The following is a 26,876-nucleotide window of genomic DNA, read 5'->3' as shown; positions in this document are numbered from 1 at the left end:
GAGGCTCCTGAGGACCACACTGCTGGCCGAGACGTCCTGGGCCACTTCGCTCCACATTGCCCTGAAGACCTGGGGCAATGGCCTCCTGCCAGTGGCTGGGAAGAGCACTGCCCTCCTTCTTTCAACTGCCACGACCAATGCCTCCAAAACCTGGTCGCTGAAACGGCGAGCTCTCTCCCTGGGACTGGGGTCAGCCATGAGGATAAGAGGTGTAGCTGTTGAGTTGCTTGGAGGTTGCCTTCAGAGCCAGCAATGTTGAGAATGAGGTTGTGCAGAATGATTGAACCTCCCCTTTAAGAACTGGAAGGAGCCAGTGTGAATGATGAGTCCCGATTGGAGTGCACCTGAAATTGGTTATTGATCTGCGGGTAGTGCCCCGCTCTCTGTGTGTAGAGCCCTAAATGAGGTGATTTGCACTTGATTTAGCACTCCAGTTCTCTCTTGGAGCACTAACAACCAATTTAGCGGGAGGTCAGAAATATTAGCGCTGGCGCTAATCCTCCAACTTTTTTTAATTTAGCGCCCCAACTGGGGTGATACCGAATTTCTAGCCCTGAAAATCAAAATCAATGGGAAAAGATGGTTTTGCCCATAGTAGTCAGGGGCCAGGAGATGTCAAAGCTCTTCAGACATATTGGTGTCCAGAATAATAAATCTGAATTCCCTTCTTTGACTCCACAACTGGCTGTAAAACGGCTCCTTTGTCTAAATAATCAGCTTTGTATTATTTAACTGCTTTGGAAAATCGATTTGATAATAAGCCCACATTAGAAGTTCACCATTTAAAAACATCCTGTTTCTCAAAATGTTAAAAATTTATCTTTTTTAAGTCATGACATTGTGATTAGAAATTTTAAATTGATGGAAGAGAAACTGGGCAGTTTCCTGTTACAGGCGCATGCTCCAATCCACCTGATTTTCCAACACTTGCTGCCCTCGGGTGATCCAACACACCTGGGTGCAGACTCAAGAAAATATTTCCACAAACTTACCTCATTGGGCAAAAGAGCTAAATGCAGTAGTCAGTCCATGGGAACAAGGACATTCACACAGTGTGTGAAATAAAACCAAATGACTTTTCCCCATTGTTGACTTAGGCTCTCCATTTTCACATAGACAACCAACAATTAAACAATTAGAGGAGAAATACACACTTTCCCCAGGTGCAGCAAGTGAGGCTGAAGAAGAACCCAGCATTGTGTGACTGAGACAAAACAACAAATACATTTTTCCTACATACCTATAAATTACCTGATTAAGCCTAATACAGGCTGTCAGCTTGCTAACTACTGTGCCTGGAGGCAAATCCCAGATAGTAACAGTCCCATGATCGGTAATGTATGCCTTGCATGCAGTTATCATCTGGTTTGTGACCTGAAAAAGTAATATTTTAATAGTCATTAGTCCAAATCTAATTTTGAATCAATCTTTAAATTTACAAAAGAAAGGCCCATCTCCTGACATGCACGTCCCTTCATCTCCAAATGTAATCAAGTAAAACTCCATACAGCACAAGACAATATTTGCTCTTTTACAAATTATATAAATCAATGTCTTCACTGCTGAAATCATTAAATTGTGTATTTTCTGCCAAAAACTCTTTTCCACAGAAGGCTAACGGGAGATTTAACGAGCTGTTCAAAATTATGAGGGGTTTTGATAGAATAAATAAGGAGAAATTGTTTCCACTGGGAGGAGGGTCGGTAACCAGAGGACACAGACTTAAGATCATTGGCAAAAGAACCAGAGGGGTGATGAGGAGAATTTTTTTTTTTAGGCAGCAAGTTGTTATGATCTGTAATGTACTGCCTGAAAGGGTGGTGGAAGCAGATTTAATAATAACTTTCAAAGGAAAATTGGATAAATACCTGAAAAAGGAAACATTTGCAGGGCTATGGGGAAAAAGCAGGGGAGTTGGACTAATTGGATAGCTCTTTCAAAGAGCCGGCACAAGCACGATGGGCCGATCGGCCTCCTTCTGTGCTGTATGGTTCTATAATTCCACATGCAATTCTTATTGAAAGCAGGCTTTTTGTTAGATCGGTTTCTTCAGTTGCATTATAGCCATTCACCCTGCTGCCAGGCGAAAGACAGGTTAACGTTTCTGGTGCCGAGCCTTCCTTAACATGTTTCCAGTTCTGCCGAAGGATCGCCACCCGAAACATGAACCTTTCTTTTCTTTTTTCAGATACTAACTGCTGCATTTTGCTGGATTGTTCCCAGTGTTGGATTAAAAACCTATTTCAGGGTACACGTCACTGTGCTCTTGTAAAGTGAGTAAACTCAGGTACAAAAGAATTGAGGCTGTATTATTTGTAACCATGACAATTCTAGTGGTATTATTGTAGAAATCTCCAGCAAATACTCGCAGGAAATAACCTTACCTTGGTAAACAGAGAAGTCATCTTTTCAGATGTGTTGTAATATGTGGAAATTGTATGTATCATCCTGATAGCATTCAGCAGTCCCGGGATAGCATCCAGCATTCCAATCTGGAGCGAAGGGGGAATGGCACGTATTAATCTCTGAATTGACATTCAATATTTCACGTGTGATCAGCTACTTAATAATGCTTTCGGAACACCATTCGCAAAGTAAAAATAGAGACTCACAGGATCACTGTTATAGAGAGGGTCACAAAATCGCTCTAGGGTGTAGAGGTATTTCACATTATCTTTGGCTTCATTAGATACATCTGTAATCCGTTTATCCAACTCCCTCCAGGTCTGCAATAAGGAATTAGAATGCTTTCCAAAATAATTCACCCACATTGTTGTGTAAAAAGCACAATTTAATTCAAGGGATGGTCTCATCTTTGTTGTATGTACTGCATATATTAAAAGTCAAATATGTGTCAAAGTGAACAACAGCAGTTTTGTAAGTCTTTTACTCTACAACCGAGTGACATCTGATTATGGTCGGGAAATTCCTCGGAGCTAGCTGCGCCTGCTCAGCCGGTGTTACTCCGCATGTAAACGGGATTACGACCCACTCCCGGTGAAGAAACGCTGACAGAGTGGCAGCAGCTTCCAAGGAATTTCCCGGAGTGTACTGTTTCGGTAAAAACATTAGTTGCATCTGTCAGTTTTGTCACGAAAACACAATGACAATAATTGCGTTAATTGTTTGAGGTTTAAGCACTACAATCATTCTACAAAAAACTCAAACTCTTACTTTCTTCCAAAAGAAACACAAAATGCTGCAAATGACCAGCATAAGGACAGCTATTTCATGATGAGAAAACAAAAAAAAACAAATGATGTATCCATTTTGACAAATTACTGTGAAAATTCTTTTAAGCAATGCCTCCATTGAAATAAGCAATGGAGGTAAAATTTCCAAAGGACTTCTCCCAATCTCCCACCATAACTTTGACGGAAGATCAGCAGAAACCCTGGAGAAACGGCATAAACGGCTGGATCCGCCAATCTTCCACTGAAGTTAAGGTGGTGATCAGTAGATCCCTTCCCAGAAGTTCCAGGCGAGGAAATTCAAACAATCACATTAGGCTTTCACAGGCCAATACACGCACAGCACAATTTCAAGTTCACAAAGGGAGTCTTAAGATTATGTAATTTGAAAGGCGAATTCAACATGGAATTTAAATATGTTAAAAAAAAATGTAATAATTGTATAGGAGCTAAAAGCTTCTATGAGCAAATGTTTTCCTTTAGACCTTCAACAGCTTTGACTTAGCAGCTGTGACAATTCCAAGAACGATTTTAACATCTGCTCGCTGGATCTCCTGAGTCAGGTAATTGAATCTGGTCAGGCGGTGCTTCCAGTGTTCCAGCTCTGCTCGTGGTCCAATGTCATCAGCCTCCTTCCGCACCTGTTCACTTTCAGTCAGTACCTGAGATGAAGAGATTATTAGCATCAGAGACTGTTGGCACTTTCAAACCAGCCACACAAAAAGGCGTTTTAAGGTTTAAGCCCTGTACTTGGTTTCACCCTGAACCAGGTCAAGATTGTATAAACTGCTATCAACTGGTTAATATTTTAATCAGATATAAACTGCAGTTGATCATACCCATCTTTACTGATGAAGATGAATAAACTGTAAAGAAGGGAGGAAAAAGCAAGTTAAAATACAGTCTATTTCTGTCAATTCAAAGTTATTTTTATGTTACAAAAAAAATCGAATTAAGCAACAATTTAAATTAAGCAACTGGAATAAATCCAGGGGGGGAGGGGTTCAGTGCAATTTAAGATCAAATTATTCAATAACTGAAATTAGGCAACGTTGAATTGCCAGGAGCAGACACTAAAGGGGGAATTGTAATTCCCTCTGGCTGACAGATACCACGCAGAATGAGAGTTAAAATCCAAGCGCTACACTTACCGCTTGTTTTCCACCCCACAGTTATTTTAAGGCCGCAGTTTTCTTGGGCAGCTGAGACTCAACCTGACTCAGGTATGGGTCTGGCGGCCCCAAAAAGAAAGTTTAGGCCGTTGCCACCTCGGGTTCCCTCACTTTTCCACCCGTGAAACCTTCCAGCACCGCCGCCCCCACCATGACTTACCTGAGTGCCGGCGTGTCTGCCTCCAGGCTGCCCAAACATCATAGGCCCAAAGTCGGCGAGCTGCACCTGAATGCCCATTAAAGGTGGGCAGCTGGCTTGCAGGATGTTACTGAGCCTTGACAATTAAAATGCATCGGGCCTCCCACTGTAGTTCCCGGGCGGGCAGCCCACATGTCCCGCTGGCTTCCTGCCCAAAGTTAAAATTCCCCCTTAAATATCAAAATGTATCAGGACTGCCAGAGATATACTGGCACTGAATAATGTTGTGCATTCTTGTTACCACCAGGTGGCTCTAATGGAGAACATATCTGTAATACGAAGTCTGCTGGTTGCAAATTGGTACAAATTATCCTCAATTATGCCTGTGTATAAAGAGCTGAAATCTGCCCAAATGTTAAAAATTGCCATTCCCAACCTGCTCAATTTGCTTGATCCAAATTTTCAGGCTTTCTTCAGCTTGTTTCAACATTTCTGGAGAAGCCGTACCCAAATCTGACGGGCCTTTCAAATTCCTCAACTCTTCTGAAACACATTGCTCTAATCGAACCTGAAAACAGCAAAACAAAGTAAGTGTCCCTCTGAGTTGTCTATGAAATTAGCAGGAATTCCAGAAAAACCATCACTAAATAGAGGGCACTCAGCACAATCCAGTGAGACATAATTGTTTATTACCCAGGTAAAAGAAAGGGGGAAAATTCGGTTGCTTGGCGCCTCCCATTAGTGCCCTAAGAGGGCGCTAATGGGGCACAAAGCAACTAGCGCCCGGGCACGGCGCCGCCAACGCCTCCCGCAAATTTCAGCGGGAGGTTAGCGGCGGCGGTAACCATTAGCGTCCTGCAGCGCTGCACTGCCGGCGATGATGTCATCACCTTGCACAGCGCCCCGCTCGCACCCTGGCCGCAATCTTTGGTAGCGCCCCCTGACATACCGCCGGACGCTATGTCCAACGGGGTAAAGGGGGGCCTACCTACGGCCGGGGCGGTGCTATTTAAAGGCGAGGTGCCAGGCTGCCTGCCAGCACCTGCCTCCGCTGCCGTCACCGGCCCCCTGACCCGCCCCCCCACGGAGTGCTGGCTGCGCTCCATGAGCCCGGCACTTCCCTTGAGTGCTGTGCTCTTTTGCCGGCACTCCAATCCCTGGTGGCCCAGCTGGGCCCCGGGTCGTGCTTCACAAGGCCCCTCCCCTTTAAGAAGGGGAGGAAGGCCTGCAATCCCGCAGTGCGACGTGCCGCAGCTCCGCTATATTTCCTCGCAGCGCCCCAAGAGGGAGGCGGGGCACTTCCAGTAGCACCCCACTTCCCTCTTGGGACGCTACCACTCAATTTCGGCCGCGGGAGCGCTAAAATTTTCGGGGCACTAAAAGTAGCGCCCCGGCTAAGTTAGCTCCCCAAAGGGGGCGCAACTCAATTTCTCCCCCAGAAAGACTTGCATTTATATAGCACCTTTCATGACCACTGGATGTCGCAAAGCGTTTTACAGCCAATGAAGTACGTTTTGACGTGTAGTCCCTGTTGTAATGTGGGAAACGCGGCAGCCAAATTGCGCACAGCAAGGTCCCACAAACAGTAATGAGATAATGACCAGATAATCTGTTTTTGTTATGTTGGTTGAGAGATAAATATTGGCCAGGACACTGGGGATAACTCCCCTGCTCTTCTTCGAAATAGTGCCAAGGGATCTTTTACGTCCACCTGAGAGAGCAGACGGGGCCTCGGTTTAACATCTCATCTGAAAGACAGCACCTCCGACAGTGCAACGCTCCCTCAGCATTGACACTGGAGTATCAGCCTAGCTTTATGTGCTCAAGTCCCTGGAGTGGGACTTGAACCCACAACCTTCTAACTCAGAGGCGAGTGTGCTACCAACTGAGCCACAGCTGACAAGTAAAGCTGAGTGGAGAAGACCATAGGCAATTACAACACAGAAGGTGGCCATTCAGCCCATCATGTCTGTACCACTCTTTGCTAGAGCCCACTGCCACATTCTCTCCCCACAGCTGTGTATCTTCAGTTCCTTCAGATATTTATCCACTTTTTTCTTTATATAGGCAATGATCTCTATCTCAACCATTCCCTGTGGCAAAGTATTCCATGGTCCATCAACCCTGTATGTAAAGAAATTTCTCCTAACCTCACCCCCCTCCTTCTCCCCTCTGTATCCACCTCCGACCACCATCCTTCTCTCTCCCAGCATGCGCATCTTCCCTTCCTGTTCCCTCAACCTCTCTTCTCTTCCCATCTCCCCTCTCTCCCTCCCCTGACCCCATCTCTCCTCCTCTCTCGTTTCCTCTGTGGCCATTTATAATGGCAAATGCTTATGCAAACTTGTAAAGTGGCACATTTCATTGCTAGTATTAATTGCTGCTCTAAAGCCATAGCAGTGGACAGAAATTTTAGTGCTGGTTAGAGTTCTCACCTCTTTGGCCAGGTTGTGTTGTGCTGCAGAGAGGGCGCTGACAAACCCATCGAGAGAATTGAGAAATCCCTGTCTAACCGTCATAGATTCAGGCTTGTTCAGCAGTCCCCATCCTTGGTTCATATTCTTCAGCACTGGTATAAATGCATCACCCAGCAGTTGTTCAATAGATTTTAACAACCCAACCCTTCCAGCATCCAAAACACTGAAACTTACTTCCTAGAAAATAGAGAATACATTGTACCTAAAAGAAAACAAATCTGCAATTTATACAAAAAAAACCTGCATTTTGTACCTCTTAAGCAAAGATGTACCACTGTTCAGTTAGCCTTCCATGAGGCATAAAGAGAGAATGGAAGGAAAGAGAGGCTTGGGATGTATTACTACATTAAAGGCATTATATAAATCAAAGTTGTTCTTTGCGACAGGGAAAGAAGAGACAGTGATAGAACAACTAAAAGAGCTGGAGACAGGGAGGACAGTGAACATCTGTGCGAGCCATACGGAGGAAAGAAGGAGAGAGACAGATAGAGTGGAATACAAACAGAAAGACAAAGAAGGAGACAGAATTAGAGAGTGGGAGAAAAGCAGGAAGATAGCTACAGAAAGAAAGAGAGCGACAAGTCTTACTTTTTTCATTGTCCCTGGACAAGGCTACAGGTGATCAACTTTAAAATTACAAAGTAAAAGGATAAAACTAAAACAACTTACAGCGGTATTACAGAGAATTGGAGCCTTGTGTTTTGAGTCACAAACAGCATTAGGTATGTAAGATTTGCAAAATGTCTACATTTCCCCAAAGGTTGTGATTAATAAACGGGACCCTGCATGGACATTTTAAATCAAAAAGGGTACCCAAGATGGTGTCCGTGCCTCGTGGCAGAAAGCCTGTGAGATTTTAAAACTTGGACTCTGCAATGCAGGCAGCTTGTGGAGAAATCAAAACCAGAGCTGCAGTTTCTGTGAAGAGAGACTTTGTATTTTGAAACCAGACAGGGCTTTGAATTATGTATTAGATCGAATTGGAGACAAATCTAAACCCAGTTATGCCTATAGTTAAAGCCATCAAGCAGTTTACATATATAATCAGCAACAGATTAAGGAAGCCATCGAGGCTGGACAGGCCCATCAAGGAACATTCATAACAAAACAAGTCAATTATCGGGCCGGTAGATGCGATTACCGGCCATCTAGAAACAGTTAGTATAGATTGCTACCATTATTTAAAATAGCCTGCCAAGATTAAGACAAAGAACTAACCTGATTTGGCACACAGATAAGGGTTTTCGAAAAGAGTATAATTGAAGGCCCCAGGTAGCAATCTCGCTCTCTCTCTCTCTCTCGCTCTCTCTCTCTCTCTCTCTGCTCGGCTCTTCTGCCCCTCGCCCTCGTGACTGTTGCTCTTTCCCCGTCCCGCTCTTACCACCTGGCCTTTGCCTGTGCCTTTTCCCACTCCATCTGGAAATCGCTCAGGCACTGCATCGAGCGTACACAGGACACGACGAGGGGAGGAGGAAGACCAACTGAGGAAGACCAACTGAGGAAGACCAACTGAGGAAGACCAACTGAGGAGACGAACTGAGGGTAGGCTTCGAATCATCGGGCCTTCAGCCTCAGCCAACCTGCGACTATCTTCATACAAACTCAAACTGTCGGCCGAAGAAGAGGAATCATCCCTGCAAGGTAAAGTACCCAAACAGAGACTTTAACTCTGGGGTACTCGAACCTGGACAACACCCTTGCAGCACCCGGAGACCACGTGATGACGGCAGGCTCCAGAGAGCACCAAGAGCAAACCCGAACCCCACCACTGTTTTGAGTTCAGCAAACCCTTTTGATTGGTGAGCATAAATTCTGGCCCCTCATAGCTTAATCTAGTTAGGTATAGGGGGTGGGATAAGGATAAGGAGATTGTTAAGATAGTTGTTTTCCCTCGATGTGCCATGTGTTCCCCATTCCCTATATAAGTATAGTTATTTGTATTTGCCTGTAGTTTTATATACTGGTAACTTCTCATAAGACTGTGTTAATTTTACTGTTCAATAAAATCTTGAGTTTTGCTTACATCCAAACCACCTGTCTACTCGAGTCTTTTCCGTATCGCTACCTGTACCTAAGTCCGTGTCGAGAATCTCAGGGGCGTGGAAGCGATTCGAACCGCTCACAGGTAGTCAGACACATAATTGACTGGGCCCATGCGCCACCCGCTATATAATGGCGACCGCGGCAGGACACCGGCAACAGGGTTGCAATACAGTAGACAATGGTTCGGACGAGCAAACCATGATGGAGGAAAGGATTTCTGATTATGTGTTTAGCAAGGTGAATATCACTAAGAAGTGGATCACCACTCTGTTAAAGGCTGGGCGTCCGATAGATGCAGCAGCTAAGCGGACAGAGGGAAAAGAACACAATAAGTCCTTAGAGAAGGCAGTTTGGCTGATGTGCTTTAAAAAGCAGGTCCAGCTTTTGGACAGGCTCGTTGCAGCACAGGCAGTCGAGTTAAGGGAGTCAGCCCTGGAGATCCAGGATAAGGCTCTTGCAGGGGAGAAATTATTAGTAGCTTTACAGGCTTTGAATCAAGAGAGAGTGCATTTAGTGGGAGAACACAAGGCCCAGTTGGAATACCTACGGTGCCAAGTCACCGAGGCCAAGGGGAATGAGTTAAGGTTGCGGGAGAAAAACGCCCGCTTGGCAAGGCAGATTAGGGAACAGGAAGAGAAAGTGCAGGAGGTAAAAGCCACTTACAAGCTAGCGAGTGAACAGGGGTTTGAGGAGGCAGACCACAGCCCCTGTAGAGAGAGGTTAGAAAATCTGAGATGGGCCCTCCGGAAGGCAAAAGGCATGGTATGCCTCATAAGCCCAAAGGCAGGCCAGGCAGATTTTCTGGGGAATGAGGGGAGGACAGCTCCAACGTCACCGGTAGTGCTTAGGGATGACCCGGTTGAGAGAGAGGAGACCTCACGGCCACCACCCGTAGCGCCAAGTTTCAGCGAGATTTGGCAGCAAGGGGGGGTGGAACCAGGGGTGGAACCCAAAGTGGAGCCAGAGGTGGAGGCGGAGGTAGAGCAAACCCCACCTGAGAGGTCGGAGCCGGGACCGATGTGCCCAGCGCGGCATCGGAGGTTCGGCCCACTCGCCAATGGCGACAATGAGGGACCCCTCCAAAACCAGTTCGTGTTACCCTTTAACACCCAACAGCTCAGGGTTATGGTCAACCATATCCCGAAGCTTTCCACAAAGGGAGACCCCTCGATCCACTTCAGGGAAATAGAGCAGACCACCAGCGTCAACGACTGCGATGACGCTGAGAAGGCCAAGATGCTGCTATTCTCCCTGGAGAGTAGTCTCCTCCAATCCCTCTCTGACGAGTGTAAAAGGGGGCACAGCAGGTACGAGGAGCTTAGAGATGCAGTTCTGGAGGCCATGGGGATGGATGAAGTAAGTCCTTTCTCCCACGTGGAGCGGACGATCCAGCTCCCTGGGGAAACCCCGCAGGCTTTTGCGAACCGGCTGTGGCCGATGTAACAGAAGGCTTGCCCGGGGACGCCGGGCCAGGCGTTCCTGAACGGGGATTCCCTGACGCATTGGCTCCGCTGTCTGGTGGCGAACAGCTTGCCACAGGTCCGGGCCAAGGCAGAAGCCTGGTTCAACTCCAAAGATCCCCAGACCACAGAACTCACGGTAATTAGGCAGCTCAATCTGGCTTACAAAAACGGTAGGGGAGCTGATGCACACCCACCCAAGGGAAGGTGCATGAGATAAAACCCGGACCGGGTAGGAAAGAGTGGCACCAGGAAGGGAGTAACCCCCCCAACACTAAGACCAATTGTTACGGGTGTGGGAAGGATGGTCACTGGCGGAAGGAGTGCAAAAACCCTTGGAAGGATAACAAGGGAAAGCATCCCACAGCCCCAGCCCAAAAGGCGGGGGTAGGGACCCCTTCCGCAGAGGTCGAGTCACTTTTGGACGCCATGAGGTCCTTACTGACTGGCCAGGGGAGAGTAGCAGCCACCACCGGTGCTCTCACCCCGTCAGCCCCATCCAACCCACAGCCGTGACTAGAGCCAGCGCAGCCTGTGTATCTGTGTTCTCTCCGATATGATGAGTAGAAAAGACCCCTTTTGGAGATGGAGGTGGAGAAGGTGACGAGGACCTATCTGTTGGACACGGGAGCATCGCGCACCGTGATCTACTCAGCTAACCCCACCACCTCACCTCTCTCCAGCGGGGTCCCATACAGTCTGTCGGGGTTCACGGGTAGGGAATAGGCCGGCTCGTTTTCCATCCCGCTCGCCATTCAGATAGGACTGCTCCGCTCCAAGTGGATGTGTGTCCTGATGAAATGGGACGTGGAGGGTGGAAGAGGGGTCCTGGGGGCCGACTTTATCGTGAGTCACGGGATCCTAGTGGATTTGAGGAATCACTGCCTTTGGGGGGCAAGTAAAGAACGGAGAAGTCGTAGTAATCCCGGGAAAGGAAGGGAAGGGGACTCTCTGCACCATGAAGCCCAAAGAGGATTATAACCTCGGGCTCATGGTCAGCAACACCCCGCCAGAGTTCCAGGCATTTGTGCAGGCCCACCTGGCCACATTTGCCACTCACAAGCACGACTGCGGGAGGGTCACAGGGTTTGAGGTCAGCGTAGATGGGGATCCCATGGCCCGACCACAGAAACAGTATAACTTCCCCAGGGAAGCAGAGCCGGACATGGAAGCAGCCATGTCCTCGTTAGTGTAGCAGGGAGTTCTGAGACCGATAGCTACCACGTGAATTCTCCGTTATGGTCGGTCAGAAAGCCGGACAATTCCTGGAGGGCCACGGTGGACTATCGGGTGCTCAACAGTAACATCCTAGCCTGCGCACCTACAGTAGCAGCAGTTGCCGACCTCATCGGGAGTATTCCAGCATCCGCGACCACTTTCACGGTGCTGGATATTTCAAATAGGTTTTGGTCCATCCCTGTAAGGAGGGAGGATCAGTACAAGTTTGCCTTTACGTTTAAAGGGCAACAGTACACGTTGAACTGTTTGCCACAGGGCTTCCACAACAGCCCCAGCATTTTCCATCAGTGCATGGCCGACAGTTTGAAGGATTTTAGCCAGCCCAGACAGTTGGTTCAATATGTGGATGACCTGCTCCTTTTCACTGATTCGAAAGAGGAGCATGGCCCGCTATTGGCCGAACTGCTGGAGCTGCTAGGGCAGAAGGGTTTCAAAGTAAATCCCAGGAAAGCGCAGATCGGCCAGCAGGAGGTGAAATTCCTCGGTCTGACCGTGCGCGCTCGAGAAAGGGCCATAGAAAAGGCTAGGAGGGAGGCGATACAAGAACTACCAGTCCCTAACACAGTAACGGGTGTGAGGTCATTTCTAGGGCTAACCGGGTACTGTGGAGACTTTATTGAGGACTATGCAGCCACCGCAGCCCCTCTGCTCCGACTCCTACACAAGGGAGTTGTGATGAAATAACTCTGTGTTCTGATATTTGTACTTGTACTTGTAATGTCTGGAATGTTCCACCGGGGGGGAACCACTAATGCTTCTCCCTGGCCCCGCCCCTCTTCTGGTATGTTCTACCAAGGGCTCGGTCGATGATGAACTCTGTTAACTCTGCCATGATTCTTACTTAATAAAAGCCTTCAGTCTTAAACTTTAACTTCACGGATTCGGGCAGTTATTTGGCACATCAATTTTATTCAGTAACAACTTTTGGAAGATGGATCGATTTTTGAAACCAGAGCGTCTGGATATCGATCCGCATTTGGCAGACGCGTCGAAGAAATTTACGCATTGGCTGCGATGTTTTGAACACTTCATCGCATCGTTCGATTCGACGGTTAACAAGTTGGGTCTTCTAACCAACTTGGTAAGTCATCAGACTTACTCTATAATTGAAGATATTACTACATATGAAGAGGCCCTCGCAGCTCTTAAAGCCCAGTACCTTAAGTCGGTTAACGAAGTATACGCCAGGTATCTCCTGTCTACTCGCAGGCAATTACCCGAGGAATCTCTGGACGATTTCCTGCAGGACCTTAAGGCTTTGGCTAAAGGTTGCAACTACAAGGCTGTCTCTGCCATAGTGTATCAGGAAGAAGCCATCCGCGATTCTTTCATATCTGGCCTCCGATCTAATTATATTAGACAGAGACTCCTCGAGAACGACTCGTTAGTTTTAAAAACGGTCGTCGCTGCTGCTCGATCGTTAGATGTAGCCCAGAAGAATTCAGAAGTGTATGCATCAGCCCATGCATCTCTCTCAGCCTCGTGTGTTCCGAGTATGGAAGCATCCATAACACCAATGGAGCCCCCACTTAATCCTATTGTTGCGGCTGTGCCCCATGGGTCTAAGTGTTATTTTTCTGGCCAATCTAAACACCCCAGGCAAAGTTGCCCAGCCAGAGAGTCTACCTGTTTTAAATGTAAGAAACGGGGACATTTTAGTAAAGTGTGTAAGGGTAATCCTGTACCCGAGGTCTTCTCTGCTGCCGCCTATCATTTTACTCTAGCCTCGGCTACGGTTGACCAGACCATACCGTGTTCCTTGTCAAAATCTATGATGGACATCAAGATTAATGGTCGTCCTACTGGGTGTTTGATAGACTGTGGCAGTACTGAAAGTTTTATACACCCCAACCTTGTTAACTCCTGTTCATTGAAGGTGTATCCTACTCGAAGTGAAATTGTGATGGCGTCCAAATCCCTTACTTCGGAGGTAACTGGATATTGTAAAGTCACATTGACTGTTAAGGATACGGAGTATAAGGACTTTAAACTCCTCATAATACCTCAGTTGTGTGTGAACTTAATATTAGGCTTGGACTTCCAGTGTCAGCGTGAGAACGTTACCCTTAAGTATGGTGGATCTCAGCCTCCACTCACAGTCTGCGGCCTTTCTACTTTAAACGTAAGTCCGCCTTCTTTGTTTGCGAACCTTGCTCCTAATTGTAGACCTATAGCGACTAAGAGTCGATGGTATAGTTCAGAAGATAAAACATTTATAAAAGAGGAAGTGGAAAGGCTTCAACGGGAGGGAATCATCGAACACAGTGGTAGCCCGTGGCGTGCCCAGGTGGTGGTGGTTAAAACTAATGAGAAGAAAAGACTTGTGGTCGATTATAGCCAGACTATAAACTTGTATACCCAATTAGACGCCTATCCTTTGCCTCGTATTTCTGAGATGGTGAACCAGATAGCTCAGTACCGCGTGTTCTCCACCATTGATTTAAAGTCTGCCTACCATCAACTCCCCATCAAAATAGAAGACCGACCTTATACAGCCTTCGAAGCTAATGGGCGCCTGTACCAATTCCTTCGGGTGCCCTTTGGAGTGACGAATGGGGTATCCGTCTTCCAATGGGAGATGGATCGTATGGTGGATGAATACGCGTTGGAAGCAACATTCCCGTACCTGGACAATGTTACCATCTGTGGGCGTGACCAACGGGAGCATGATCAAAATCTCGCGAAGTTCCTAGAGACTGCAAAGAGGTTAAACCTGACCTACAACGAAAACAAGTGTACCTTCAATACTACACGTTTGTGTATTCTTGGTTGCGTTGTGGAGAATGGGGTAATCGGGCCAGACCCTGAAAGATTACGCCCACTTAAGGAATTACCTTTACCTCACACTGTAAAAGCCTTAAGAAGGTGTCTGGGATTCTTCTTGTACTATGCCCAGTGGGTGGCTAGCTACTCAGATAAAGTCCGACCTCTTATTAAGTCGACGTCTTTTCCGCTATCGGCGGAAGCTCAGGAGGCTTTCCTTAATATCAAACGGGACATTGAGAAGGCAGTGGTATGTGCCGTGGATGAGAAGATCCCTTTTCAAGTGGAAAGTGATGCTTCTGATTTTGCGTTGGCAGCAACTCTTAACCAAGCTGGTAGACCAGTAGCTTTCTTCTCTCGTACATTGCAAGGACCAGAAGTTCGACATTCTTCAGTGGAAAAGGAGGCACAGGCGATTATCGAAGCAGTCAGGTATTGGAGAAATTATCTCGCTGGCCAATGTTTTACGCTCATTAATGACCAGCGATCCGTGGCCTTTATGTTCAACACTAAGCAGAGAGGCAAGATCAGAAATGATAAGATTTTAAGATGGCGAATAGAACTGTCAACATATGACTATGATATTCAGTACAGGCCTGGAGTATTTAATGAGCCATCGGATGCTTTGTCACGAGGAGTACGTGCTAGTCTAGGTACAGATAAGCTTCAAAGTCTCCACGACGCACTCTGCCACCCTGGGGTTACCAGAATGAACCACTTCATTAAGTCCCACAATCTACCCTACTCTATTGAGGAGGTCTGGACAATGACCAGAACCTGTCATGTTTGTGCTGAATGCAAACCCCGCTTCGATAAGCCGTCCGAGCCAGCTCATCTTATTAAAGCAACTCGACCATTTGAGCGTTTGAGTCTCGATTTTAAAGGTCCCCTTCCATCGAGCGACCATAATGTCTATTTTCTTAATATTATAGACGAGTACTCTCGGTTCCCTTTTGTTATCCCCTGTCCGGATGTGACTAGTGCTGTTGTAATTAAATGCCTCTGCCAACTGTTTTCCTTGTTCGGCATGCCTAACTATATACATAGTGATAGGGGTTCTTCCTTTATGAGCGAAGAATTACGACAGTTTTTGCTATCGAAGGGGATTGCAACAAGTAGAACTACCAGCTATAACCCTCGTGGTATTGGGCAGGTCGAGAAAGAAAATGCGACAGTTTGGAAGGCTATTGTACTGTCTCTGAAGTCACGAGGCCTGCCGACCTCTCGCTGGCAGGATGTCCTGCCAGACGTGCTGCATTCCATAAGGTCTCTTTTGTGTACAGCGACGAATGCCACCCCTCATGAAAGGATGTTTAGTTTTCCAAGAAAAGCTACTAATGGAGTATCGTTACCCACATGGTTGACGACCACGGGCCCTGTGTTGTGGCGCAGACATGTGAGAGGCCACAAGACTGATCCACTGGTGGAGGAAGTACAACTCCTCCATGCTAATCCCCAGTATGCGTATATTCAATATCCGGATGGGCGAGAGGATACGGTCTCTGTTAAAGATCTTGCACCTGCTGGAGCTCGAAAAGAGTTCGACTCTGAGAGTAGAGTTTTCAATCGTGGTATTGGACCTTCAGAGACACAAACCCTCAGTGTGGAAAATACTGATGGTTCTGGGAATTCGAAAGAACCGGAGTTAGTACTCCGGGAGGAGCCTCAGCAAGAGTTACGTCGTTCCCAGAGGATTATCAGACCTCCTGACAGACTGAATCTATAGCAGGGGGTGAATGTGATGAAATAACTCTGTGTTCTGATATTTGTACTTGTACTTGTAATGTCTGGAATGTTCCACCGGGGGGAACCACTAATGCTCCTCCCTGGCCCCGCCCCTCTTCTGGTATGTTCTACCAAGGGCTCGGTCGATGATGAACTGTTAACTCTGCCATGATTCTTACTTAATAAAAGCCTTCAATCTTAAACTTTAACTTCACGGATTCGGGCAGTTATTTGGCACATCAGGAGTGGAGTGGCTTTGGGATGAGGGTTGCCAGGCAGCATTTGTCAGGCTCAAGAAGGACTTACAGACCGCGCCAGCTTTAGGGGCCATAGATGGGGGGAAAGAGTTTTTCCTGGAGGTAGCAGCCAGCGGGGAAAGCCTGAGTGCTGTGCTGCTCCAAGAGCGGCACGGCCGGCTGCGGCCGGTGGTCTACTCCTCCAGGATACTCACAGATGTGGAAAGGAGCTATTCCAATTGTGAGCGGCATCTTTTGGCCACACATTGGGCTGTGAAAAGATCATTGATCGTCACAGGCACCTCTCCCATCACCCTCCTCACCCATCACACACCCACCCAGAAGCTTCTGGACAGGAGGATCAAGATTGGAACAGTGAGCAGTGCCCGCATTACCCGCTGGACCTTGCTCCTCTCACAGATGGATCTGAAGGTGAAGGGTCTCTGTGAGCCAAAGCTCGCAGCCAACATGGTATATCCTGGAACAGCCCATCGGTGTTCCATTGAATGGGTTTGGGAAGTAAACATAGATTTACGGGCCGGGATACATCCCACAGGCCATGAAATCTATGTAGATGGTTCCAGCACGGTATCTGCTGGCGAGCGTCTCACGGGGTGTGGAGTTTATGACCCAACGGCAAACATTGCCCGCGATTAAGCTCCCCAGCACCATGAGCGCCCAGCAGGCTGAACTGTCCGCGGTGGTGTACGTTGTTATACACCCCGAAATCTTCCCCACCCCCTACACGGTTTGCTCGGACAGCATGTTTACGTGCAATTCGTGTACGGAGTACCTGGCCATCTGGTCCTGCCGCGGATACACCTCCGCTGACGGGAGACCCCTCACAGTAAAGCCCCTGCTGGAAAAGATCCTGGCAGCAGTGGGGGAGAAAGGGGAGGTTTTCATCCACAAGGTGAAGGCCTATTCCTCCACAGAATCCCGCGGCCAAGGCAACCAGCAGGCTGACTTGCTCGCCAAGGAGGGTGCCCCCACAGGCACTTTCTGGGACCCATTTAGGTCCAGACCCAAGGCGGCGGTCAGAGGCAGGGACGGGACCCAAGGGAGTGTAGGGGTAGCGTTAGCCCCGGACCTTAAGACGGTCCAAGCCAAAGACCCCATCCTCAAAGCAGTCCTCAGCGCTGTAGCTGAGGGAAAGGGAGTAGAAGGTCCATACGGCACAGCGACCCTCTCCGTTAAAGAGGGCATGCTGTTCCGGGGGGAACAGTGGGTTGTGCCGCAGCAGCACCGGAGGGAATTCCTTCAACTGGCCCATGAGGGTCCAGGAGCGGGACACCCCGGGCCTGAGACCACCTGGCAACGGGTGGAACAGGCGGGATGGTGGCCGGGACTCAGGGACAATGTCCGCGAGTTCTGTGCAGGCTGTCTTGTGTGCGTTGCAAACAACCCTGACCCCCACAAAAGGAAGGTCCCTATGGGACACGTCAGGGGGGTAGAGGGACCATGGCAGTCGATAAAAGTCGGCTACATCGGGCCCCTACCCACCGCCCAGGGAGGCAATAAGTACTGCCTAGTCCTGGTGGACGTGTTTACCAAGTGGGTAGAGGCCTTTCCCTGCAGAACTGCCACAGCTCTGGGTACTGCCAGGATCCTGGTCTGGGAAGTCAAATCAAATCAACTTTTATTGTCATTGTTAGTGCACAAGTGCAGTACAACGAAATGTAGGCTTGCGGCTCCCGAGAGTGTACAATTTGGATTCGGACACTTAAACATTTCAACATACATTTGTACATATACATTAGCATAAATATGACCATAATAAAGTGCATCGGCAGATGTGCAGGCTTTAGTGTTTATTTGTGGAGTTCAGTAGGATGACAGCCCTGGGAAAGAAGCTGTTCCTAAATCTGGTCGTACGGGTGCGAATGCATCTGTAGCGTCTTCCAGATGGTAGGAGGGTGAACAGACTGTGGCTGGGGTGGGTAGGGTCTTTGATGATGGTCCGTGCCCTCCGTAGGCAGCGTTTCTGATATATATGTTCTATGGTCGGTAGCCGGGTGCCGGTAATGCGTTGGGCAGTTTTGACTACCCGCTGCAGGGCTTTCCGGTCATGGGAGCTACAGCCGCCGTACCATACCGTGATACAGTTTGTCAGGATGCTCTCTATAGTGCAGCGGTAGAAGTTAGAGAGGATCAGGGGTGACAGATTACATCCCTTCAGCCTCCTCAAGAAATATAGGCGCTGCTGGGCCTTCTTCACCAGAGAGGAGGTGTTGAGGGACCAGGAGAGGTCTTCCGTGATGTGGACTCCGAGGAACTTAAAGCTGGCCACCCTTTCCACCTCCGCCCCATTGATGTGAATGGGGGTGTGACTTCCGCCTTTGGACTTCCTGAAGTCCACGATTATTTCCTTTGTTTTCTTGGTGTTAAGGGCCAGGTTGTTGTCGGCGCACCACTTCACAAGATGCTGGACCTCCTCCCTGTAGGCTGACTCATCGTTGTTGGTGATCTGGCCTACTACTGTGGTGTCATCTGCAAACTTGATGATGGTGTTGGAACCATTAACAGCCACACAGTCGTGGGTGAAGAGGGAGTAGAGGAGGGGGCTCAGCACACATCCTTGTGGGGCCCCCGTGTTCAGGGTCGGGGGGGGAGGTGTGGTTGCCTAATTTGACAGACTGGGGTCTGTTTGTTAGGAAGTCCAGGGTCCAGTTGCAGAGGGAAGTGTTCAGGCCAAGAGTTTGGAGTTTGGTGGCCAGCTTGTTGGGGACGATAGTGTTGAATGCTGAGCTGTAGTCTATAAACAACATTCTGATGTAGGTCTCCTTACCATCTAGGTGATTCAGTGCCGAGTGTAGAGCAGTAGTGATTGCATCCTCCGTTGATCTGTTTGCCCGATAGGCAAACTGGTGTTGGTCAAGGGAGGCAGGAACACTGGCTTTGATGTGGGCTAAGACCAGTCTCTCGAAACACTTCATTATGATGGGTGTGAGTGCGACAGGTCGATAGTCGTTCAGACACGTCACAGCCGCTTGTTTAGGCACAGGAATGATGGTGGCGGTCTTGAAGCATGTAGGGACTACTGCCTGGGCCAATGACAGGTTGAAGGTGGTGGTGAAGACATCAGCCAGCTGATCAGCACATTCCTTGAGTACCCGTCCAGGGATGCTATCCGGTCCAGTAGCCTTTCGTGTGTTCACTCTGCGTAAAGCGCCCCTTACGTCGGAGGTCGACAGAGTGAGCACCTGGTCTTCCGGGGGTGGCAAGGCTTTGGTAGCCGGCTCCTTGTTGTCCCTGTCGAAGCGAGCGTAGAAGTTGCTCGAGGTGGGGACTACCACAGTTTGTGGAGTCCGACCAAGGGAGCCACACCCTGATGCTGCTAGGCATTGAGGAGAAATGGCACGTGGCCCACAACTCTCAGTCATCCGGGATTGTAGAACGTATGAATCGGACACTGAAAGAAAGGTTAAGAAAGGAAATGGTCGACTCGCCCCGTAAATGGGCCGAAGTCCTACCGTTGGTTTTGATGGGGGTCCGGGCCAGCTGGTCTAAAAGCACGGTGTATTCCCCATACGAGCTAATGACTGGCAGGGTTATGCAGACCCCCACCCATGTACTAGAGCCGGTGCTCACGGAGGGTCAGCTCAGAGAGGTAAACCGGGACAAGTTTGCCCGAAACCTCTTTGAGCACCTGAAGCAGGTCCATGAGCAGGCGGCTGGGAACATGGGAAGGCAGCATCGGAGTAATCGATTACTGCTCGAACCGAGAAAGCACCATGAGTGGAAGATAGGAGATCAGGTTATGGTCAGAAATTATGCCCGAATAGGTAGTTTGGAGCCATTGTACATAGGGCCCTACAGTATTGTAGATAAAGCCAGCCCCATGTTATACGCCGTGAAGATGCCCCGGCATACAAAATGGTTCCATATCAACCAGTGTAAGCTGTTTACACCTGAAAGGGGAAAGCAGCCAGTTGGGGAAAGGTCTGAGGATAAAGATCCTCAGCCTGCAGCAGGAGCGAGTCCACAGACTGCACAGGCAGGCGCTGTGGCTTGCTTGAAGGGAGGGACCATCCTGCCCATCGATTGGGACATGTTAGATCCGTGGTTCAGTGGATAAAGCATTACACGGATGCTGTACATAAACAAACAACAGGTCTTTACTGGAGGAGGGTCATCTCTAGGCTGGAGTACAGAGGCATGCGCACAGCTTATATAACGGTGTGGTTACTGCCGGTACTACAATATACAGGAGCTGTAAAAAGTAGTTCTGACTTAAAGCACATACACTACAATTCCTCCCTTTTTAGATTAATAATACCCCCTTAATATTCAAATAACAATTACATTTTTACATGTACATTCAATAACAAAAAGTCCATTTATAGATTCAGTCTTTGGGGCGGCTTCCTGACCCTTTCGGGATAGCGCCTTTCCGGAGGTTCTTGTTCTTGGTGCAGGGGCGATTCTGACCCCTTTTCATCGGGTAGTTCATCGGGATCCACTGTTACTATTTCTGTAGTAGATGCTACCGGTATGTCGGGTTCATCCCCAGGTACTCGAGACATGGGGTTGACGCCTTCCTGTGACGCTAAGATCTGATCGATGTGGCATCTCACAATGTTCTCCCTGACATCCACTGTGTACATTAATGGCCCCTGCCTTGTACATATCGTTCCGGGCTGCCACTTCTCTGTTCGATAGTCATGGGCCAAGACTGGTTGCCCTACATTGAAGCTCCTTGTCGGCTTCTCGTTGATGTGCTGGAATTGTTTGTCCTCAACATTTCTTCGCACATTTGGTCTGAGCAAATCCCAACGAGATCTCAACCTTCTGTTAAAGAACATCATGGCCGGGGTCTGGTTGGTAACTGCATGTGTCGCGTTTCGGTAGGCTAATAAGAAATTGTCCATCTTATGCTGTAGTGGAATTTCCTCGTCGCACATGGCCTTTATCGCCTTCTTAAAGGTTTGTACGAACCTCTCAGCCAATCCATTGGTGGCTGGATGATATGGGGCGGATGTGTAATGCCTTACCCCATTCCTTTTCATGAATTTTTGGAACTCGTTGGACACGAACTGTGGTCCATTATCAGAGCAGATCTGCTCTGGCAAACCATTTCTGGCAAATATGGTCCGTAGGACTGCAATCGTTTTCTCTGTAGTGGTTGAAGACATCTTTATCACCTCAGGCCACTTTGAATGAGCATCCACTGCTATTAAGAACATTGGCCTAGAAATTCATTGACGCCACTTTTGGGGCGCTAAAGTGGGGCGTCCGCTAAAGTTTGCGGCCGCCGCCAAATCTAGGCCACTTCTCCGATATTCATTAGCTTCGCCCTACTAGTTCGGGCGAGCGCTAAAACTGCTGCTGGACGCCTCTCTTTGGGCACTAAGCCGGAGGTGGTGATCGATAGCGCCGAGGCCGGGCGCAGCGCAGGTGCGGCCATCTCGTGACTGACAGCAGACACCCTGGCGCCGGCCAGCTCTTAAGGGGGAAGGGTCGACTGTGTCTGCTGCCACGCCCTGGATAGTGGAGCCCTCCAGCTAGGCCTGAACACTGCTGCTGGACCCAAATAGCGCCTGAAGACATGGAGAAGGCCCGTGAACATGCGCAGTGCTTCTCAGAGCGTGATCTGAGTGTGCTGCTTGCTGCTGTGGAGAAGAGGCGCCATGTTTTGTACCCGGACAATGGCAAGAAGGCGACGGTCCGCGTCTACAGGAGAGCCTGGAGGCATGTCGCCAGCAAGCTGTCAGCCAACAGCGACGTCCCCAGGACCGGTGCCCAATGCCGCAAAAAGTTAAATGACCTCACACGCATTGTCAGGGTGAGTAGCCTTTCCAATGACCTCCTCATCCTTGCATGTGCACCTCACATTATGGGCAAAGGGACCTGAAAGCTCTAATGGCCAGCCTTCATCCAGCAGCTATGGGACAGGCATGAGCATCAATTGCACATTCTGCACTTAACACACTGGCCAAGCTATTCCACCATGGGAGGCATTGCACACCAGATCATGGCGACACACTGGCCAGGCTATTCCACCATGGGAGGCATTGCACACCAGATCATGGCGACACACTGGCCAGGCTATTCCACCATGGGAGGCAGTGCACACAAGATCACGGCGACACACTGTACTTAGAGGCCGTCCTTTCTCTTGCAGGCCAAGCTGGCGAATAATCGCAAGAGCCGGACTGCGACCGGGGGAGGACGACCCCATATCCAGCCACTCACCGACCTGCAACATCGCGTGGAGCACCTCATGGGTGGCCGGGTGATTGGGCCCGTTGCATGTGGAGATGCCGACCCTGTTCTGGGCAGCAATGGTAAGGACATCACCTTTTGCACCTCTCTCGTCCCACTTGCGCATCAGATCTACATCCTTTGCCACTGTCCGACCAATGCGCTGAATGCCACCACTCATGCATCCCGCACTGACGCCCTCTCCTCACTCTAAAGCTACTCTTGTGCCTTCCTGCTTTCAGATGGTCAAGAGGAGGTCCCTCAACTTGCCAGTGACAGACCCTCCGAGGAGGAGCAGGAGGAGGAGCAAGAGGAAGGCGGCCCATCAGGGGAACCCTCAGCCGCGGCCACCCAGGCCAATGTAGGGGACACGTCTTCCCTGGAGGGCAGCGTGGCGGAAGTGTCGAAGGGGAGGGGAGCTCCTGGGACCTGCGTGCTGCAGAAAGGCGGGAGGGGGGGTGGAAGCTCGGCGGCCTTCTCCCCAGAGGGGGGATGCGTCGGAGGGGAGTCCAATTGCTGGGCCCAGCGGCCTCCAGCAACGGAGGAAGGGTCGGCCAGCTCGGCGGCCTTCTCCCCAGAGGGAGAGTCCGGCCTCCAGTCAGGAGATGCTCTTCGCCGAGGAGATGGAGCGCCTCGAAGACTTGTCCGCGGAATCGGAGCGCCGGCACACGGAGCTCATGGCGGCAGTGGCACGGTTGCCTGAGTCCATCGATTCGCTCTCTCGGAGTGTGGCCGAGTTCGGGCCCTTAGAGGCCACCAGTCGGGCGGAATACCGGGCAGATCTGTCAGCGACTGGCCAGGTGATTAGTGGTGCCGTCCAGTCACTGGCTGCTCTGCTGCGGTCAATGAACAGGTCAACACGGGCACTCACTACTGCCGCACTCGCGGTGTCAGCCAGGCATCGCCAGGGCACCCGGCGCGCTGCAGTAGCACATCGGTCTATCCCTCGGCAGATTGGTGCGAATGCTGCAGTGCTGGCCCGGGCGAGTGCCAGTGTCTCAGGCGACCAGCGAGCGCCTGCCATCCGCCAGCTTGCCGCCATTCCTCCAGCCGCCACTGCCACTCCCCCAGTGGAGCTGCCAGGAGCTGCTGCAGCGACTGATGCTGGCCAGCCACAGCTGCAGCAATCAACAGCCGGCCGCTCGACGGCCAGACCTCGACTAGGCCGACCCCCAAGGGCATCTGCCGTCACGACATGTGCCCCTCAGGAGCCTGCCCCCAGCCTTGCAGCAGCCAATGGCCTTACTTTGAGGTGGAGCAGCAGGGCGGGCAGGGGCCACCCAAAGATGGCCAAGGCATCGCCATAGCGGGCCAAATAGTCGAATGTGTGGCCATTTGTGTTTGTTTCTTGAGGCCGAGAATTGGATGTTTGTTTTTTGAAGGCCGATGATGTGATGTTTGTTTTGGACGAAGGCCGAGAATGACGGCCATTTTAGTTGCCCTATTTTGTTAATCCTCCCCAGGTTGTGGGAGCGAGTAATGTGTTTGAGTGTTTTTTGGGGGTTTCATCTGTTTCTGGTTTTCATGTGGGAAGGGCCCAGAGTTTGTACAATAAAGCATTTTATTTATTCACATTGTCCATGTTTGATCTTTGAAGTGTTTGTTGCCTTAACCGGCTGAGGGCTTGCGGAGCGGCTGCAATCATGTTCTATCATTGGCACAAGCCATTCCCTGACAGGGGGTCTAGAAGTGACGTTCAATAAGCCGACGACGGGCAGCCCTTGGACCTTGTGCGTCCCTCCTGGGCTGGTACTCCTCGTCCTCGTCGTCCTCATGCTCCTCCTGCTCCTCCTCCTGAGGTGGTGGTCCAACGTGAGGTGGCAGTGCCTGAGTCCTGCGGATAGCCAGGTTGTGCAGCATGCAGCAAACGATGACGAATTGGGAGACTCGATCCTGCGAATACTGGAGGGCTCCCCCGGAGCGGTCGAGACAGCGGAACCGTTGCCTGAGCACGCCGATTGTTTGTTCTATGAGGTTCCTCGTCGCTTGATGGCTCTCGTTGTATGCCTCTTCAGCAGGGGTCGTGGGCGCGCGGAGCGGGGTCATGAGCCAGGTACACAAAGGATAGCCTTTGTCCCCGATAAGCCATCCTCTTGGGGGAGGCTGTGCCTGGAACATGTCAGCCACAGTTGTCTGTCGCAAGATAAAGGCATCGTGGCTGCTGCCTGGAAAGCGGGCATTGACAGCTAGGATGCGCTGCCTGTGGTCACACACCAGCTGTACATTGAGGGAATGGTAGCCCTTCCGGTTGCGGTACTCCTCGGCATGCTCAAGAGGTGCCCGCAAAGCCACATGCGTGCAGTCAATGGCGCCCTGCACCATGGGGAAGCCCGCTATTCTTGCAAACCCCACTGCACGCTGCTGCTGCTTGTCCAGGGTCATGGGGAAGGAGATGAATTGATGTCTCCTTCTGAAAAGGGCTTCGGTCACCTGGCAGATGCAGCACTGCACGGCGAACTGAGAGATGTTAGCGATGTCCCCAGTAGCGGATTGGAAGGAGCCGGAGGCATAGAAGTTGAGAGCCACCGTCACCTTCACTGCCACCGACAGAGACGTCCTGCGCATCAGCTGTGGCTGCAGATCTCTCTGAAGCAGCCGGCAGATGTCTGCAACCACCTCCCTTCGGAATCGCAGCCTCCTAACACACATCGCGGCAGACATGGTCAGATAGGAGGTCTGCGGGCGGTATACCCTGCGTGGGTAAGGCCTCAGTTGGCGATGCCTGTTGCCCCCTCTGCGTCTAGCCAGGGCTGCCACTCTCTCACGGCGTCTGTAAGCCCTTCTGGCATAAGGCTGAAATTCAGCGTTGCCACCCAATGCAGCCCCCATTATATGCTGGCAAACACTGAGCTCTGAATGAAGGCAAAGATAATTGGTAAGCTCTGGCCTGAGCCAAAAATACCTGTCCAAGTGTTGGTCCAAAGCAGTAAACTCTCCTCCTTGGTCTCTGTCCAAAAAACCGTTGCACAAGAGTGAATGCTGCAAAATGGCTGGCCTTTATACTGCTGGGTAAGTGCCCTTTAATTAGCGCTCCCCCCGGCCCGGCTGGCCTGTGTACCGTTCCACTTCACAGTCGCTCGGGACGCCCGGCGCACAATGGGCCGGCGCGAGTGAAGTTCCGGTTTGGGGCGCACAAAGGGCGTTGCACTATTAAATGACGTCATGATCTGCGCGCGCAGCAGGGCGTGCGCTAAGACTTTGCGCCGGCGCTAAATGTCTCCTGAAGTTGGGGAGAGGCGCAGATCGTGCTGCGCCCGGGCGATAAGCGCCTAGCGCTCGAGATCTACTCCCCCTAAGGCGCTAACGGCTGGCGCGCCCAACTGAATTTCTAGGCCATTGAGTCCATGAATGGACCAGCGAAATCAATGTGCACCCGTTGCCATGGAGAGGAGGGCCGCTCCCATGGGTGTAGAGGGGCATGTGGTGGTGCATTTTGGACCTTCTGGCATCCTAAGCAGCTCTTAGTTAGGTCTTCGATTTGTTGATCGATTCCCAGCCACCACACATAAGCCCTAGCAAGGCTTTTCATTTTCACTCCCCCCAGATGACCTTCATGTAGCTCCTTTAGCACTCTCTCCCTTAACTTGGGTGGAATCACCACTCTGGATCCACACATCACTGTCCCCTGGCATACTGACAGCTGTTCTCTTCTGGATGAAAATGCTGGCAACAGTGAGTCACCATGTGTTGGCCATCCCCTCACCGTCAATTCATATACCCGTGACAGCGTCGGATCATTGCGGGTCTCCTTCTCTATATCCGCGTTTGTTACTGGCAATCGTTCAATTATCGACGAATAAAATATCTCGATAGGGTCCACTGCTGGTGCTTCCTCCACAGTAGGCAGTGGCAGGCGCGATAGCCCATCAGCGTTCCCATGCTGCTTCCTGCCTTTATATTCTATTTCATATTGATTTGCCCCTAGAAACAGGGACCATCTTTGTAACCGCTGTGCAGTCATTACTGGCACGCCCTTCTTAGGATTAAAGATGGAGACAAGTGGTTGGTGGTCAGTCAGCAAGGTGAACTTCTGCCCATGCAGATAATGGTTGAATTTTTTTACTCCCCATACTAGGCTGAGGGCCTCCCTGTCAATCTGGACGTAGTTGCGCTCGGCTGAGGTTAGTGACCGAGACGCAAAGGCCACTGGCCTCTCTAACCCGTCTGGGAATTTGTGCGACAGCACCGCTCCAATGCCGTAGGGTGATGCATCACATGCCAAACGAA

General features: G+C 50.1%; 1 protein-coding gene across 1 annotated transcript in view; it reads right to left on the bottom strand.

Moving 5' to 3' along the window:
• The window catches only part of LOC147116426 (dynein axonemal heavy chain 5-like), a 345,860-nt gene that overhangs the window by 272,982 nt on the left and 46,002 nt on the right, over nt 1–26,876 (bottom strand). Inside the window, exons 5-10 of the mRNA XM_085992043.1 lie at nt 6,938–7,156; nt 4,939–5,070; nt 3,677–3,853; nt 2,613–2,726; nt 2,385–2,492; nt 1,252–1,374 (exon numbers count right to left, since the gene is read on the bottom strand). Coding sequence (XP_085848169.1) covers nt 1,252–1,374; nt 2,385–2,492; nt 2,613–2,726; nt 3,677–3,853; nt 4,939–5,070; nt 6,938–7,156 — 873 coding nt within the window. The remainder of the gene's footprint in view (nt 1–1,251; nt 1,375–2,384; nt 2,493–2,612; nt 2,727–3,676; nt 3,854–4,938; nt 5,071–6,937; nt 7,157–26,876) is intronic.

Source organism: Somniosus microcephalus, chromosome 6 (assembly GCF_052327205.1).
Source record: "Somniosus microcephalus isolate GS21.2 chromosome 6, FLI_Smic_1.0, whole genome shotgun sequence".
Lineage (NCBI taxonomy): Eukaryota > Metazoa > Chordata > Chondrichthyes > Squaliformes > Somniosidae > Somniosus > Somniosus microcephalus.
Note: the sequence above shows the minus strand (reverse complement) of the source record. Positions and strands in the feature narration are given on the sequence as shown.